Source organism: Beta vulgaris, chromosome 7 (genome assembly GCF_026745355.1).
Source record: "Beta vulgaris subsp. vulgaris cultivar EL10 chromosome 7, EL10.2, whole genome shotgun sequence".
Taxonomy (NCBI): domain Eukaryota; kingdom Viridiplantae; phylum Streptophyta; class Magnoliopsida; order Caryophyllales; family Amaranthaceae; genus Beta; species Beta vulgaris.
Genome location: NC_079208.1, coordinates 22,707,859 through 22,725,231, shown reverse-complemented (window position 1 = coordinate 22,725,231; position 17,373 = coordinate 22,707,859). Strand labels below are relative to the sequence as shown.

General features: G+C 34.2%; 1 protein-coding gene across 1 annotated transcript; it reads right to left on the bottom strand.

Moving 5' to 3' along the window:
- Positions 1–8,710: 8,710 nt before the first annotated feature.
- Positions 8,711–11,396, bottom strand: LOC104899288 (hypothetical protein). Its single transcript, XM_010686450.4, has 2 exons — positions 11,093–11,396; positions 8,711–9,221 (listed from the first exon to the last, which is right to left on the bottom strand). Exons 1-2 carry the CDS (start codon positions 11,345–11,347, stop codon positions 8,961–8,963), a joined length of 516 nt encoding a protein of 171 aa, XP_010684752.2. The 5' UTR covers positions 11,348–11,396; the 3' UTR covers positions 8,711–8,960.
- Positions 11,397–17,373: the final 5,977 nt, after the last annotated feature.

Sequence of the window (17,373 nt, the reverse complement as noted above, 5' to 3'; positions counted from 1 at the left end):
CAAATTCTTTCATCAAGTATTTTGCAGTCGCTTCAAGTTCCTAGGAGTTCCGATAATGTTCAAATCATCGATATACAGCAATGATCGCGAATCCTGATTTAGATCGCTTAATGAAAACACAGGGACTGATTTGATTATTTTTGAATCCTTCTTTCAATAGGTATTCACTAAGACGATTATACCACATTCTTCCAGATTGTTTAACCCATAGAGTGATTTTTCAATTTTATTGAGAACATCTCTTTGGGCATGCAATTTTCTGGTAGTTTTAGTCCTTGGGAACTTTCATATAAATATTTGTGTCAAGTGAGCCATACAAATATGCGGTCACTACATCCATCAATCTCATTTGCAATCCTTTCAAAACTGATAAACTTACCAGAAATCTTAGTGTAGTTGCATCGACTACTGGAGAATATGTCTCATCATAATCAATCCCTGGCATTTGCGAGAAGCCTTGGGCTACTAATCTTGCCTTATATCTAGTAACCTCATTTTTCTCATTTCGTTTTTCAGAATACCATTTGTACCCAACTGGTTTTACACCTTTTGGTATTTGGGTTATTTGACCGAATACTTCACGTTTTTCAAGTGATCTCAATTCTGCTTGAATTGCCTTTTCCATTTTGGCCAATCTTTTCTGGCGACATTCATCAACTGTATTTGGTCTACATCATTTTATCGTATGTCATTTCAACCGCTATCGAGTAAGCAAAAATTTCATTCAAGACAACATCTTTTATTCCATTGTCTCTTTGTAGAAACATAATTAATTGAAGTTTCATTGTTGTCTATGTGTTCATGTTCCTTTTCTTCTGGAAACGTTTTCTTCTTTTTCATTTGTTTCATCATGCTCTGTTGGAGATTTATTATTTTATTCGTTGTTTCCTTGCCTTTTCATTTTTCTCGGTTTTAAATCTTTAGAACCGGGTGGTCTGCCACGTTTTACGTGCTATTGACTCATTTTCAATTGCCTTATTGTCATTAGGAATTTCAATCCGTTCCGGAGCATTCGCAGCAGGTACATGTGACTTTGTCACTTTCTTAGAATCTGTGAATGCATCTGGCAATTGGTTTGCAATACTTTGCAGATGAACAATTTTCTTGACTTCTTGTTCACATGAATTTGTTCTCGGGTCCAGAAAGACATTTGCGATGCGTTCCATGTAATTTCCGATTTTATATTTTGTGGGTCCACTTTCTCTCCCCCTAAGGATGGGAATACCGACTCATTAAAATGACAGTCGGCAAATCGAGCCGTAAATAGATCACCAGTTGTTGGCTCTAAATATTTATAATTGATGGAGATTCAAATCCAACATATATTCCCATCCTTCTTTGTGGACCCATTTTAGTACGTTGGGGGGAGCAATAGGTACATGTAACAGCGCACCAAAAATTCTCAAATGTGAGATATTCGGTTCTCGACAATACTAATTGTAAGGTGAGAATTTGTGATAGGCTGTCGGCCTTAATCTTATCAATGTCTGCTGTAATATAGCATGACCCCAAGTAGTAGATGGCAATTTTGACCTCATTATTAATGGTCTTGCAATTAATTGTAGTCTTTTGATTAATGATTCAGCAAGACCATTTTGTGTATGTACATGAGGTACAGGGTGCTCAACAATAATCCCAATAGACATGCAATAGTCATTAAATGTTTGGGATGTAAATTCCCGCATTGTCTAATCTTATTTTCTTTATTGTATGATCTGGGAATTGAGTTCTTAATCGAATTATTTGAGCCAAAAGTTTTGCAAATGCAACATTTCTGCTTGACAGAAGGCTCACATGTGACCATCGAGTAGCGCATCAATTAATACCATGAAATAACGAAATGGTCCCATGCAGGTGAATAGGCCCACAAATATCTCCTTGAATTCTTTCTAAAAACATTGGAGATTCAGTGGCAATCTTATTTATAGATGGTCTGATTATCAATTTGCCAAGTGAGCATGCAGAGCATGTTAATTCATTTGACCGAGGAATTTTGACATTCTTATAGAGTGTCCAATTTAGTTTCCAATGACTCTATGCATCATTCCTGTGTCGGGATGGCCTAATCGGTCATGCCATAGAGTAAATGATTTTATTATCTAACTTCTGGTTAGATATCATATTAATTTCAATCGGACGTATATCTATGCGATATAGTCCCAGGAAATTGCTGGCAATTTTTCATAGATGTATTTCTTGCCGTATTTTCTACTCTGAGGCATATGAATTCCTCTTTTTTCACTCTCATTGTTTCCAAATGGTAACCATTCTGACGTACATCTTTGAAACTTATGAGGTTCCTTCGAGATTTACTCGAATATAATGCGTCATTAATTATCAATTTTGTCCCATTTGGAAATATAATGCAAGCTTTTCCAGAGCCTTCAATTAGCTTGGCTGTCCCAGAAATTGTACTAACATTTGCTTGGAATATTGTAAGTTTTGAAAAATACTCTTTATTTTTCAATATGGTGTGTGTTGTCCCACTGTCCAGGAGACATTGTTCTTTGTTCCAACTTCTGATGAATTCATATCTTCATAAATATAAATACGATGATTAGTATAAGAAAAATACGTATTTTTATTAATAATAAGGAAAAAATACATGAAATGATATAATTTGAAACTAAGCACATTAATCGATTGTGATCTAAACAAATTATTTTCACTTCAGCATCATCCATAAAAAAATCTGAAACATCAAGGCTGGGCATGGATGTAGTGGCTTCATTAACAAAGTTTGCTTCAGCATTTTTTCCTTTGTTTTTTATTGAAGCTTGATATAGATCTACCAAATGTTTGGCAGTACGACATGTGCGGCCCCAGTGCCCAGTCATGCCACATCTGTGGCAAGTGTCATTTTCTTTATAGGACATCTGCCTATGATTTCGAGATGATTGTCCACAATTTTTTAGAATGTTTAAAATTATTATTTCTTGGGGAAAATCGGCCTCTGCCACGTCCACGCCCTCGGCCACGGTAATTACCACGTCCTCTCCCACGACCGTTGTAATTACCGCGTCACCACTATGTATAGCATTTGCTTCTGGTGGATTAGAGCTTTTAATTGCATTTATCTCATGAGTGGCTGAAGACCCCGTAGGTCTAAGATTATGATTTTTCAGCAAAAGATCATTATTTTGTTCAGCCACAAGTAGTACTGAGATTAGCTCAGAGTACTTTTTGAAAGCTCTGAACCTGTATTGTTCTGCCAATATGATATTAGAGGCGTGGAAAGTGGAGGCGTTTTTTTATCATTTGCTCTTCTGTGATGGGATGATCACAATATCTTAACAATGATACAATTCTAAACAATGTTGAATTGTAATCACTGACGTTTTAAAATCCTGGAACCTCAGATTGGTCCAGTCATAATGTGCCTTTGGAGAAGCACATTTTTTGATGCCCATATCTTTCATTTAGGCTATCCCATAGTTCTTTTGGATCATCCACAAGTAGATATTAATTTTTAAACTTTCATGTAAATGATGTCTTAGGAGGACTAAGGCTTTTGCCTTTTCTTGTACAGTCGCAATTTTAACTGATGCGGCTGTTGTAGTTGCATCCCCTTGTTGGGTTGTCACATCTTTAATTGTATGTTCCAGTCCTTGGCCTTTAAATTCATTTGGGCGTCCACCGTCCATTCTAAAAACTTTTGCCCAGATAGATCTAGTATGTTAAATTGTCTTTTCACTAGATCTCCCATTCTTTTGACTACAAATAGGTAAATATTTGAAATTAGTAATGATGATAAATCACATATATATTATCTCCCCTGATTTATATCATTATAATTGTACATAAATAATACAAACAAAAAAAAAAAAAACTAAAATAGCATACATTATTAATGAAGCAAAAATACAAAAAATAGAAAAAAATACAAGTGAATAAAAAAAAAATTCCTAAAATGCACTTAAAGACAAAAAAAATTAATATTCATGTGTATTTTTCGCCATTCTTCGGGGGAGGGGGGACAAATTTTTTTTGTCTCCTACCGAGATATATCATTAATGCCATGAGGAGGAAAAAGAAACCGGCTATAAGAAATAAGTAGAGTCTTATTTTCCTAAAATCCTGCTCAAAAGAAGAAGATGAGGGCGGAGGACGGTTGTTGAAACATGGTGGCCGGAAGGTTGAGGAAGAACAGAAAAAATTTGTGGTTTAGAGAAAAAAAATCGGAAGAAGATAAGGGATTGTGGTGAAAATGGGGATGGTAATCCGCTTTTATAGAGGGTTATCCCTAACTGTGCAGTTCATTACATTAAAAATATACAAGCAATAAATTTAATATTGACAAATATATATTAGAGCATGCTAGTAAATTGGTAATATAAATATACTAACATGAAAAAAAAATAGAAGATTAGAGACAATAATATATAATAATGTTTTGAATGCTTCCCTGCATACATAAACATTATTGCACATATAAGACATAATAATGCTTATTACTTCACTAGGCCGTCCATATAGGCGGCAATTTCAAAAAAAAATTAACCTGTCCATATAGGCGGTTCAAGAGCAAAAAAAAAAAAAATAACGTAAATAAAATGTCCTTGCCCTCCATGAAGATGGCGTATTAAATTATTTTTTCTGGTTAGCAGATGGTGACGTTTACCACTAGTTTCTTCTTGTTCATCTCTATCTCTTTTATTACTTGGTGGGAGTTGATTTTCAGCTGGTTGTATAGGAGGGTTATTATTGGTGTTGGGAACAGGGGTTTGTGGATTTTCTCTAGCATGATTATTTGTACCGCCGTTAAGGTTATTGGGTTGGGGTTGTCTTACAGATCCCCTCGTTGGGTTGGTAGTGAATGACACATTGTTTTGCTCTATACAAAAATAGACACCCGAGACAGGGATATTGTGCAAAACAATGTTAATCCCGTTACTTTGTCGATCCATGTTCGGATAGTAAAAGGTTAGGCTTGGAGAAAAAATATTTAGAACTTGAAACTTAATGCATGTAAAGATTTTAAAGATACCTTTAATTTTTTTCGGTAGCAAACTCATGCTGATAACGTGTTGTGATACAAAGGAAACGGAAACATTATAGGGTGAGAATGAGAGAGAAGTGATTATTTTTCTCAAAGTTGTGTATTACCACTTATGGCAATAGCCATATTTATACTACAAGATACATGCTTCAAGTCAACATATGTACATTACCCTAGTATGTAGGCTTACGAAAAATTTACCATGCATTAAATACATGGCATTCATTTTTCACTCAATAACAGTTTGGTCTTTATTCCTCCGGAAGAAAGTTGCGTCATTCTAGGTCGTCGCCTGGGAGTAGAGATGGCCAACAGTGCGGGAGAATCCAGCCAAGCCCACCTCGTTGGTTGTATGGGTCGGGGCAGCAAAAAGCCCGGTCCAACCCAACTCGAACCGTGATATTGGTGGGTGGGCCATGGGCCAGATTTCTTGAGCGCAGCCCACTAAAGCCCACTACTAAAACCGTCTAGCCCGGACCATAAAATCGATCCAACCCGACCCATGAATCATACCAGCCCAATCTAAGTAAATATTGAACCAAATTGTGTATATTTTAATCAAATTGTATATATTCTAATCAAATTGCATATATTATAATTCAATCAAATTTTGAAAAAATGAAATTACTCATTAATATTAATATTTGTAAATATTTTAAATTCATTTTACAGATTTTATGTAACAATAATGAATAATATCAATTATTAAATAATTTTGAAAAAATATATTCTCATGCCGGCCCGTCAGCCCAGTCCAGCCCACCAGACCTACGAAACGTGAAAACTGGTAACAGACCAGTGTGGGCCAAGACTTTTCAGCCTGCGAACCAGCCCACCCAACCCATGAATTTTATGGTCTGGTTCTGGGCCGTGAAATCTCAGCCCAACCCACTATGGCCCACGGTCCGGCCCGCCCAGCCAGCACCAGTGGCCATCATTACCTGGGAGTTAGGGATGTGGTCTTGGAAGGTGACATTATGGTGGTTATTGATGCTATCCAATACTTCCTCCGTTCTTTCATACATGCTACATAGAAAAAGTGGAGGTTTTAAGAAAGGTAAAGAGAGAAAGTAAGGACCACTACTTTTTGAATAAAAAACTATTTCTTAATGAAAAAGTATGGGTATTTTAAAGAAAAAGGTCGGAGACCACCAACTTTTTTATAGTGTTTTAAGATATTTATAGTGAAAAGGGATCCATTTATAATATGTAGCATCTATTATGACATTTCTATTTAAGAGTAATGTAGCAACTATAAAAAATTAAGAAAGTATATTGTTGCTGCTCTTATTTTTCTTGCTTGTTCCGATACTAGAAGTCTAGGTCTTGGTTCTATTTCCATGTCTCATGTTAAACGGCCGGCCAATGGTGTAGCTCATCTTGCTGCTAGGTGGAATTCTAAAGTAAATTTAAAAAGAAAAAATTGTTTTAGATAAATCAACTTTTTTGCGATCTTCCAATTTTAAGTCTGCTTTTTTATTATTCCTGTTGGAGTTAGGCTTGTATGTCTATTTTCTTCTATTGAGTTTCAACTTGTTTGTGACTTTGTTTAGTAGGTTACTTATGATACGTGTTATAATTTCCCACCCTCGCCTGTTTTAGAAGAAGAGACATTGTGACACGTATCATAAGTAACCTATTAAATAAGTCACAAACAAGTTAAAACTCAATAGAATAAAACAGACATACAAGTCTAACTCAATCAGGGATAATCAAAAGGTAGACTTAAAACGAGAAAATCACAAAAAGATTGACTTATTTAAATCAATTTTTCCATTGAAAAATCGTATGTTGAACTCTTTTTCCCAAAGTAAGTATGCTTTAACGAACATTGATTTAAACATAATCTTCCTCCCCATTTAATCTATAAAAAAAGTTGTGTCACGGTATATTTATATATTGATATTTCAATTATTTTATTTATGCTTTTTTTGCTGAAGACTTTGGAATAGGAATGTAACTAGTGAATGTCCCGGGCAATGCTCCGGGTTGTTACGTTTGTCAAGTGAGGAAAAATTGACGTAGTGACATGATAAGTAATTTTCATGATTTTTGAAAAATAAACCTTTAAAAATTTGGAGATGAAAGCAATAACTTAACTTTCTACAAGGAATTGAAGTAAGAGTTTATGTCTATAATATATAGTCGTTGTTATCATAGAAAGGTTAGCTATCTAACTACTTGTGCAAATCTTTTCATAAGACATATTAATAAGACCTTATGATATTTTATTTTGAAATACTAAACAATGGTGTTATGTTGGATTAATGGTTATGCTTCTACTTTTCATTTCAAAGATCACGTGTTCGATTCCTTGTAACTACACACTATTATTTTTTAAATTGAGGGTTTGACTTGAAGTATTGCATTAGAGTCTTAGAGAAGAGTGCCACGTGGCACACAGACTTTTTTATGAACGCCTTTTAATATATTAGTATAAATTTTTTCGAAGTCTAGTGAAAAAATATATTTGTGATCATTTATTTGATAGTGAATCGAATTGGAACAAATTTCAAACTTCATTTAAGAAACGAGGTTGAACATAAACATAAATAGGCATTGATTGTTTATGGTTTTTTTTTTTAATAAGGCAAGCAGAGACCTTGATAAATTGGTAGAATAAAGGAAATTCCGACTTGTCAAGCGTGAAAATCGATCCCATAACCTATTAAAATAGAGAAGAAAGCTCTAACCACTACACTATATCTCACCCTCATTGATTATTTAGGTGTATAATGAACAATGAGTTACATTTGTGGAAAGCTTGTATATTGTTTTCCCCACAAAAGCTTGTGTAGATTTTATTTCATTGTTCATTTACAATCTTCTCGTATTTTTTCCTCACTAATATATTTTTAAAATTAAAAGTATTACAAATATATACTTCATCTGTTTAGAAATAGTTACACAATCTCTAACTTTCACGCATGTCGATGTATGATTTATATCATCAATATCTTTAATTATCAATAAGTAAAAATGATAAAAAGTTTATATTAAAAAACTTTACATTCGAGACAAATCTAACAAGACCCCACATGACTATGTTTTTCCTAAATATAAATCACCAAAGACAATCTAACTGTAAGATATGAATAGTGCACAAAATAGATTTTTTTTTCTTTAAGGTAAGATGAAATCCCTTGCAAGAAAAGGGGGAAGTTGGAAATCCCTCGCAATGGGTGAGACTCGATCCCTTGACCTCTAGGATCGGAGGTGATGTCAATACCACTAGGCTATTACCTGCTGCTCGATGCACATAATAGAAATGATGCAACTACATTAAATGGAGGAAGTATATTCCAACTCTAAACAAACTGCCTTAACATAAGGGACAAGATACAAAAAACAATGATTTGTCTAATGCGTGCCTAGGTCACATGTTAACTTACAAATTACAATTGTTATTTGTATTTGGCGGCAAGCTACAAGTCTATTTAAATTGGCGTCCAAGGTCATGCATGGCCTGTTTAGCCGTATCCAACGTGGAGGAACGGACATCTTTACTTGCTCCAACCTATGGTAATGGCAAATAATCATGGATCCATGAAAATATAAGATTAAGTTCAAACATGTTGTAGTTTTTGTTTAACTATGGCTGACAACCTCTGCAAACAACCCTTTTGAAAGTCCAGATGAAAGGCATATGCCTATACCCCTAGAGTGTACGTCGATTGAAGATCTCAGCTCCCTTTGGTGCAAGTAATTGGGTGATGTATAATTATTGAGATAAAACAGCTTTAGAATGGAAAGGGCACACATTAGGCATGTGAACTGTATATAAACATATATGGTACAAATGATCAGATAAGAACAACTACTAGCTGTTCTAAAGAACCAAGGTAAACCGTAAAACTCCTCTCTTGTATTTCACTTTTCCTACAGCTTCCACGCAAGGTAGGGATGAGGGTGGAGATGGGCGGAAAGCAATAAAGAAGAATTAAGACAGAAAGAAACATATCTAGTCTTGCTCTATCCTCTGAGCAATTAGATCAACAGCAGCATTGGCAGAAGAGAAAGCTCCATGAAAGCTTTCCTGGTATGAAATAGATTCTAGTTGACGGGCCATTTTCAACAAAATCTCACCCAGATCAGTAGTCTTCTGCAACAATGACTGGTAATAAGAGTTGGCAGCAACCTTACTGATGTCGTTATTAGTTGGTTCAGGACAATACTCATCATCTAACCACTTATGAAGTGCCACTCTAAGCCACTCAGATTCCTGACAGAAAATGAAAGCAATACACAGGAGTCAGGACTACTACAAAGGTGAACACGACAAAAAATACCTAGGGGGTGGAGGGGAAGACCACCAGAAAAGAATACCTAGGGGGTGGAGGGGAAGACCACCAGAAAAGAATACCTAGGGGGTGGAGGGGAAGAGCACCAGAAAAGGAAGCTATGCAAAATGTTAAACTGTTGAAGGCAGGAGCGTAGAAGGTACAGAATTGGAGAAAAATAGAATAAACCAATTCTAATTGAACTTCCACCATTCAATTAAATGCACTTCAGAACAGACAATAGGAAAAGAACTAGAATCATGTACAAAGCAATGTGAAAGCATTAGCAACCGTCTTACAACTGAATAATTTAATGTCCTGCATTCCAATCCAGGCCAGGTCAACAGAAGTGAAAGTAAAAGAGTTTGATGCAGTTTATCAAGGAGAAGGATAATGAGTTTTTGTGTATTGGGGAAAGGAATGTCCCATTTTGATGTCGATAGTAATGCATCTGCACTATACACACGTCTTTCTTCAATTTCAGTCACACCTTCAGTACATTATGTATGAAAGGTACGTGCAAGCTCTCTCTCTCTCTCTTCCTCTCTATCTCTAGCACCACATAGGTGTTTTCAGAGTTCTTTTCAAAACCCCAACCCCCAATTTAATGAAATATAGCATAGACATTCTCTTTCACATAAACAAAGACATATGCACCTTCATTGTGAAAACTCATGTCACTTATACCAGGCATAAGAAAGCCTCTCGAGTCAGTAGGCGAACAATCTTGAGCAGAGAACCTAATAACTTGTAACATATATAATCCAACATATGGGTACCCCTAGTCCCCTACTCAACCTGATGAAGAACTGTGCAGAAACGCATCTATGAGGTTGTTCTATATAATCCTGCAATTTCATGAATAAAGCAATATGCCTAAACTTCAAGAATGAAAACTGACCTACAGAAGACAACACATCATTATACCAAATATTGATTCTGGGTCTGTTATCCCATTCATGTATCTCTTCTTAAATTGACAAATGAAGTACTTTAAAAAGAAAATGTTCATAGATTTATGTTTGTGATGTGGCATGAGACTGGAAAAAGAAGAAAAGGTGTAGGGCATAAGAAGAGACATCAAATGCGACAGAGAATCTCTGCTGGCTACTGCCAAAGATCAACCACATCAAGATTCATGATAATCCACAGATGGTACATATGTACAGAACAACGAAATAAGATAAAACGCTTTTTTTTTTTTTTTTTTTTTTTTTTGCAAACTTCTGAGTTCCGACTGCTTGATGATCTAAGTTCATAAGTGCTGAAAGTTTGAGATATCTTCTTTGACATTAAGTCGACCCTAATTAGCCTCACTCGATTCCCCATATATATATATATATAATATATATGGAAGAGTAATAGAGTGTAAATTCTAACTTGTAACCTCCACATAAAGAGGCAATTCACCATCATAGGATCATACCATCGCAAACTGAACAAAGGTTTGTCCTCTTCACATTAAAATAAAAAAGTTTCTCCCAAAATAAGTTTAATTCGTTCCTCCAATAAGTCAAATAATAAGTTATAACATAAGCTTCAATAAGTTGAGTTTAGATAAGTGCAGAAAAATTCAGGCCAAGAGAACGAACCTCAAATGGCCAGACCGAAACTACTAAAAGACGACTAGTTCATCATAAGAAACTATCCAGCTTAGATAAACTATGATACTGTATTAAACAGGTTAACTATGATACTGTATTAAACAGGTTAACTTTTTCTTCTTGCAACAAGAAATAAAATTAGGGCAATTTTTACAGTTAAACATTTGCAAAACAAAGAAATTCTGAATTGAAGGTGAATTAAGAGTTACTTGAAGAGCTTTGGCAGGTTCAAGCCAATGATCAGGAACCTGAAGAACCTCAACTGAGCCATTTGGGTCACCTTCATTGAAGGAAGAATTCAGAGAAAATCGAGATTTTGTTACCCAAAACCCTAATTGAAATCGGCGTTTTAAAGGGTGAATTGATGAACAATTGAGCGAGGATTTTCGGGAATTTGAGAGAGAATTAGAGAGTGAAAAGTTAATTGTTCGGAAGGGGATGATAGAGTGGAGAATGGTAGTCATTTGGCTGGAAATTGGAATTCACTTTTAGCAATGGCGGGAACAAGGGCAACCAGACGTTTGATATATATATATATATATATGGGCAAGATCACATTAGATTAGAATGCTCCTTACATGAGAAATGAGAATGCTCCTCAACCACACGATTGGTTTAGAGTTACAACACTTATTCATTAGAGTTATGTCCCTCTAAAAAATTTTGAATTCAAAAAACATTTGTTTTGTTTTTGAATTTTTTTTTCAAATATTTTGTTTTTGGAGTTACATCACTTTTTCATTAGAGTTACATCACTTATTCATAAGAGTTATGGCGTGTAAAATTCATTCTCATTTCTCATATAAGTATGCATTCTCATATGAACTCAGTGAGTTCATATGAGAATGCATACTTACATGAGAAATGAGAATGATATTTACGCGCTATAACTCTTATGAATAAGTGATGTAACTCTAATGAAAAAGGGAGGTAACTCCAAAAGAAAGTATATTAGAAACAAAAATTCAAAATTCAAACTTTTTTTTTTTGGCTGTAAATTTTTTTTTAGGTGGGTGTAACTCTAATGAACAAGTGTTGTAACTCTAATCCAATTGTGTGGTTGAGATTCATTCTCATTTCTCATATAAAGAGCATTCTCATGTGATCTTGTATATATATATATATATACTTCCTCCGTTTTTTATTACTCCCTCCGTCCCAATTTATTTGCTACATTTTGCCATTTAGGGGTGTCTCAATTTATTTGCAACATTTGCAAATATTTTCATACTTCCTCCGTTCCATAATAAGTGAAACACTTACTATTTTAGAACGTTTCAAAATAAGTGAAACATACCTTAAATGGAAAAAAAAGTTATAAAATGACAAGAATACCCAACACAAACTAGTGTGGTTTGCTTTTCTCTCTCCTCCTTTTGATAATAGAAAGAGTATTTTATGACTTTTTGGCTTTTGAAAGTGATGTTTATTAAATCTTGTGCCCAATCCCTATGTTTCACTTATTATGGAACGGAGGAAGTATATAGTACATAGGTCCCACACTTTATTTACAAATTTGCCATCACTCCCTTCTTGATTTTGTAAATGTTTCCGTATATAATACATAGGTCCCACAATTTACCTATTTGCTTTTTTGTTAATTCCATTCATGTCAATGGTCCCCACTCCCTCCTTGGTCTTTGTGAAAAAGTGCTTGTAGCAAATAAATTGGGACGGAGGGAGTAGATGTTACACTTTTCAAATCACAGACTCCTGGGTAATTTTTGGAGAGGAGAGAGATAGAGAGAATGAAAAACAAAAGGGTCCCATGTGAACATTTGATAGGAGAAAGATAGAGAGAAGTTATTACCCAAAATAAAAGTGTAACATCTAATTTAAAATCTCCTAATATAGAAAGTGTAACATCTAAAAAAAACGGAGGAACTATATAGATTTAGGATCATATGAGAACACCCTCCTTATATGAGAAGCTCTACTTATGTTGGTGACAAGTAGAGATGGCAATGGGTAGAATCTGGACAGGGTCCTCCAGGATCCAGACTCGTTTTTTAGACAAGAATCCATATCCTACCCGGATCCACTGGGTAATAAGAATGAGGATCCAGATCCAGATCCGTATGGATCCTATGGATCCGGGTCCTAAACGGATCCAAAATGGATCCTTCCCTATTGTCTTCAAACTAACCTAATTTTCACAATAATTAAAGATTTTAAATAATAAAGTCATCTAATATCAACCATAAAATACATTTAAATTTTGAAAATAACTATTGCAACTACTTACAACTATTCAATTATCAAACTGTAGATTAGTTATTATCAACCCAATTTCGAACTTAATTATCCTGTAAATTCGCACAAAAATCACACAATAATTAGAATAATAATCTTAAATTCAAGCGAAAATCCGTTTTACATGTAATAACTAATATTATAATATTATCAAAATATAATATGAAATTATAATAATATTATAAAAAATGGGTAAACGGATCTGGATCTGGGTAATAGTTTAGGACCCGGTCCAGATCCGTTTTTTTCAAGAAAGATCCAGATCCTACCCGGATCCATAAGGTCCAAAATTTGAGGATCCAGATCCATCAAAAATGAATCTCGATCCACGGATTAGGGTAGGGTCCATGACCCACTGCCATCTCTAGTGACAAGCAGCAGAGTTGCAGTTGTTAAGTTGGATGATAGGAACACCTTATTCCTTGTTCCTCCTTCAGATTTCTCTCAAAATATACTCAAAGTAGCGGGGAAGCTAAGTATATCTGGTGTTCAAGTTTAGAACCTGCTAGTCCTAACTTAGTTTCTCATCCTTCAGAAGATGAGATGAATGATAGAGAGTATATAGCCCATGGTTTGGATAGCATTAATTGCTCTATTGATTTTCTACCTTTTTATTTTATTTTTTCCTACTTCGTAAACATTAATAAAACTATTCTCGTGCTTCCATGATCTATATTTTTGGTTCTTGATATTGATACTATTCTTAGAAATGTTTCTCAGTAAGCTAGAGCTATAAAAGATGATTACATTTATTATGATCAAATAATTTGCTTATGTACATCACTAATTACTTGAATGTACATCATCGATGACTTGAATGTACATGACCTTGAACCTAAATCATGATGTTTATTCTCACTAAATCATGGTGTCTGGAGCTAAAAGAAATGTCAACCTCAACTCAAAGTATTGCATAATCCTTCATTCTAAAGCAAGATGAGCTGCAGTTGCTAAGTTTGGATGATAGGACCACCTTATTTGGTACCTTAGAAGAGGATCGTGATGTGCAAATTTTTTCTTAGAGTCTAAATATCAAGAACACTCAACTATATTTTCAAGAATATTTTTTGAAATTTTAAGAGGTGTTGGTCTACTATATATCAAACTAGGCTTGACTACACCTTTACATATTTGTGAAAGTTAGCGATACTTTTATTGAGTTTTTGCATCAACACATCCAATAATCTTAGCTAAAGTCATGATTAAAATCATTGTACTATCTATTATGGAAATCCAACTTTTATGGGAGCTGAATTACTTCAGCTTAGAGTGACTTAATTCTTTTGAACTACACATGGCCTTTATGAAAGATAGAAGTTGAAATCATCAACCACAAGGATTGTTCATACGTCTAAAAAGCATCAAGCATACTTGTTTTGGCATCTGGTTTACACACGTTTAGTCAGAGACACTAAGTCATTACATTTTCGAAAGTTCATGACCCCTGGCCAAAAAGTACATTAATGATTGCTTAGAAGTACATTACCCAAGATTTAAAAGTACATCAACGATTACAAATGTCTAATTTCTAAAAGGATAAACTTGTAATAGTCTGCATCTTTTTATTTTTTTACAAAAGATTTGGAAAAATTCTACCAAATCCAAGTTCTTCCTATTACTCGCTCATTTCATTGCCTTAGCATTCTTTACATAGGTTGTTGACCACATTGAGTTATCATTAAAAATATCATAGCAGTATTTGCTTTGGTTCCGAAACTTTTCCAAAGATGACCCTAAAATCAGAATTAATATATTCATTATCAAATTTTTCAGAACAAATTATTTCAGCTTATAACCACAATACTCTTAAACACAAAATTCATATCAACTCATAACCAATATGCAACAAGTGAAATCGAAACAAATTGATGTGATCAACATCTACGTCAATTAATTTTCTCCAAAATGATGCTCACTTGCGTATGTTGTTGTAAACAGCTTAAAATAATGTACTAGTTGAGTTTCTTTTTCGCCCCTCTTTCGCAACACCTTTTCTTTTTCTTGTGACAGGTGTATATTTTTTTTTTTGTGCTATAGAACCTTTTAGTTCTAGTCTTATTGAACTAAATGGAATAAAGACTCACTACTCAATTCTAAGGCAAAACTCCTTCATGCATTTACAAAAGTTTTACTTCTGTTTTTGTTTCCTACTCAGGTATTATAAGTCAAACTATAATAATAAGTGTATGAGGAAGTTGCTAGCTAAGTTCTACAAGGCTACAAAGCATGCAGATATTTTTATGTGGAAGAAGCTATCTTATAGCTAACCATTTTGCTTATACACTTAAGTAGTAAGATGTTTTTATATCTACAGGAAAATTAAGTATCTTTTTGTTCTTAATGCATATTGTTTATCTAAATCTTTCTTTCTTAATTTTATCTAAAAGTTATTATGTGATTGGTTAATTGTGAGACTTTTAACAAAATAAGTGTATGTACCAAAACTTTCAATTTAAGACTTGTATGAAACTTGTGAGAGAGTGCACAAATAAAAGCAGGTTGCTTCAAGCCTACAAGCCATCTCGCTGAAGGTTGACTAAAAAATGCTATAAAATCATACTTGTTCCTACATAGACTCTGACCCATCTTAAAAATTTGGGTGGACCTCTGCTATTGTTGTTGTACTTACACTATATTATTCTTCTATGAGACTTGTCACAATTAACAACACATGGTATAGATGAGCAGTAATGGCATGTACTTATTTGTTATCTATTGTATCATCTGTACAAGTGACACATAACTTACAGTAACAATTTGAAAATAAACATATATAAATCTAGAGTAGTTGCCTCCATGGTCCTAAAACGTAGGAACTAGCTTTGCTGCAGGATCATTAAGCATCATGCTTTTAACTTCAATATGAGATTTCAGCGGGTAGATGAAATCTTAACAGACTAACATTCTCTACGTTCATCATATGGATTCATTCGAATCATATAAATTTCATTATGAATAAAAGGCCAACTCTAGTGAAAGAACGTAAATCATATTAACAAATTATATCAACTTATAACCGATATACAACTAGTGAAATAAAAAGTGCATCAGAAATCTACTACATGTACATCATCGACACAATAGAGGTACATCAAATCTCATAAAAATATTTCATGTACATTTCCCCCATTACTAGGCATACATTTAACTGATCAACGTATTGATGTGTACAAGATTTATATGGAGGGCAATGAATGGTTAAGAAATACATTCTAGCTTGTGATTCCTTACTCATCTTGGCCTGGAGACACAAAACGCCTATGCAAGTCCATCAAATATGTTGTTGATTGGGGTAACAACCACATTGACGAAGTAAATGCAATAGAAAGTACAACATAAATCTACTACATGTACATCACCTGTACATTACAGGTACATTAAATCTCATACATATACATCAAAGAGCTTATAACATATAGTAGTTCAAGCAAAAAAAAAAAAAAAGATGTACAATATCACCAGCTTCAGCCTTCACAGCTAATGATACCAAAATCCAAAAAATAATACCAAAATCAAAGTTAAATACAAAATAATATAGGAATATTTTGGAAATGATAACCTGATATCTAAATAGCTCACTGCTAAATTGATGAAAGTAAGAAAAAACTAATGAAAAACACACAAAATTCATCCATAATTAATATTGATACAAGCAAACACATATCCTCAAAGTCATCCCAAATAATACCAAAATTCAACTTTGATCTTCAGTAAGTTTAACATAATAAGATGATTAATATCCCAAAACAAATTAAGAAAACCTAACCTCAGTTTTCTCCTTGAGCCTCAAATCAAGCTATAGATGTCAGAAAGATACCAAGATTTAAAGACGAAATTGAAGAGCAAGAGCAGACAAAATCCAGAAAATCAATGAAATCAAATCACGAACCTGATGATTTCATCCAAAATCACGCCCCGTATTTGACGAGATTGGAAGCAAGAGTAGATTATATACAGAAATTGGAAAGTCTAATTGTTTCTTGTAAATGATTTCATCCAAAATCACGAAACTAGTGTTGAGGAGTTGTAAAATTAACCAACAGAAGTTAGTGTCGAAGAGAGAGAAAGAGGAATGAATGAAATAGTAAAAGGCTTAAAAGTTTGGAGGGTATTAAAAAATGTGGCAAAACAACAACCCTTAGATCTACTAATATCAAGGGGTAAGATAAGTTCTCACATAAGTAGAGCTTCTCATGTAAGGAGGGTGTTCTCATATGATCCTACATCTATATATATA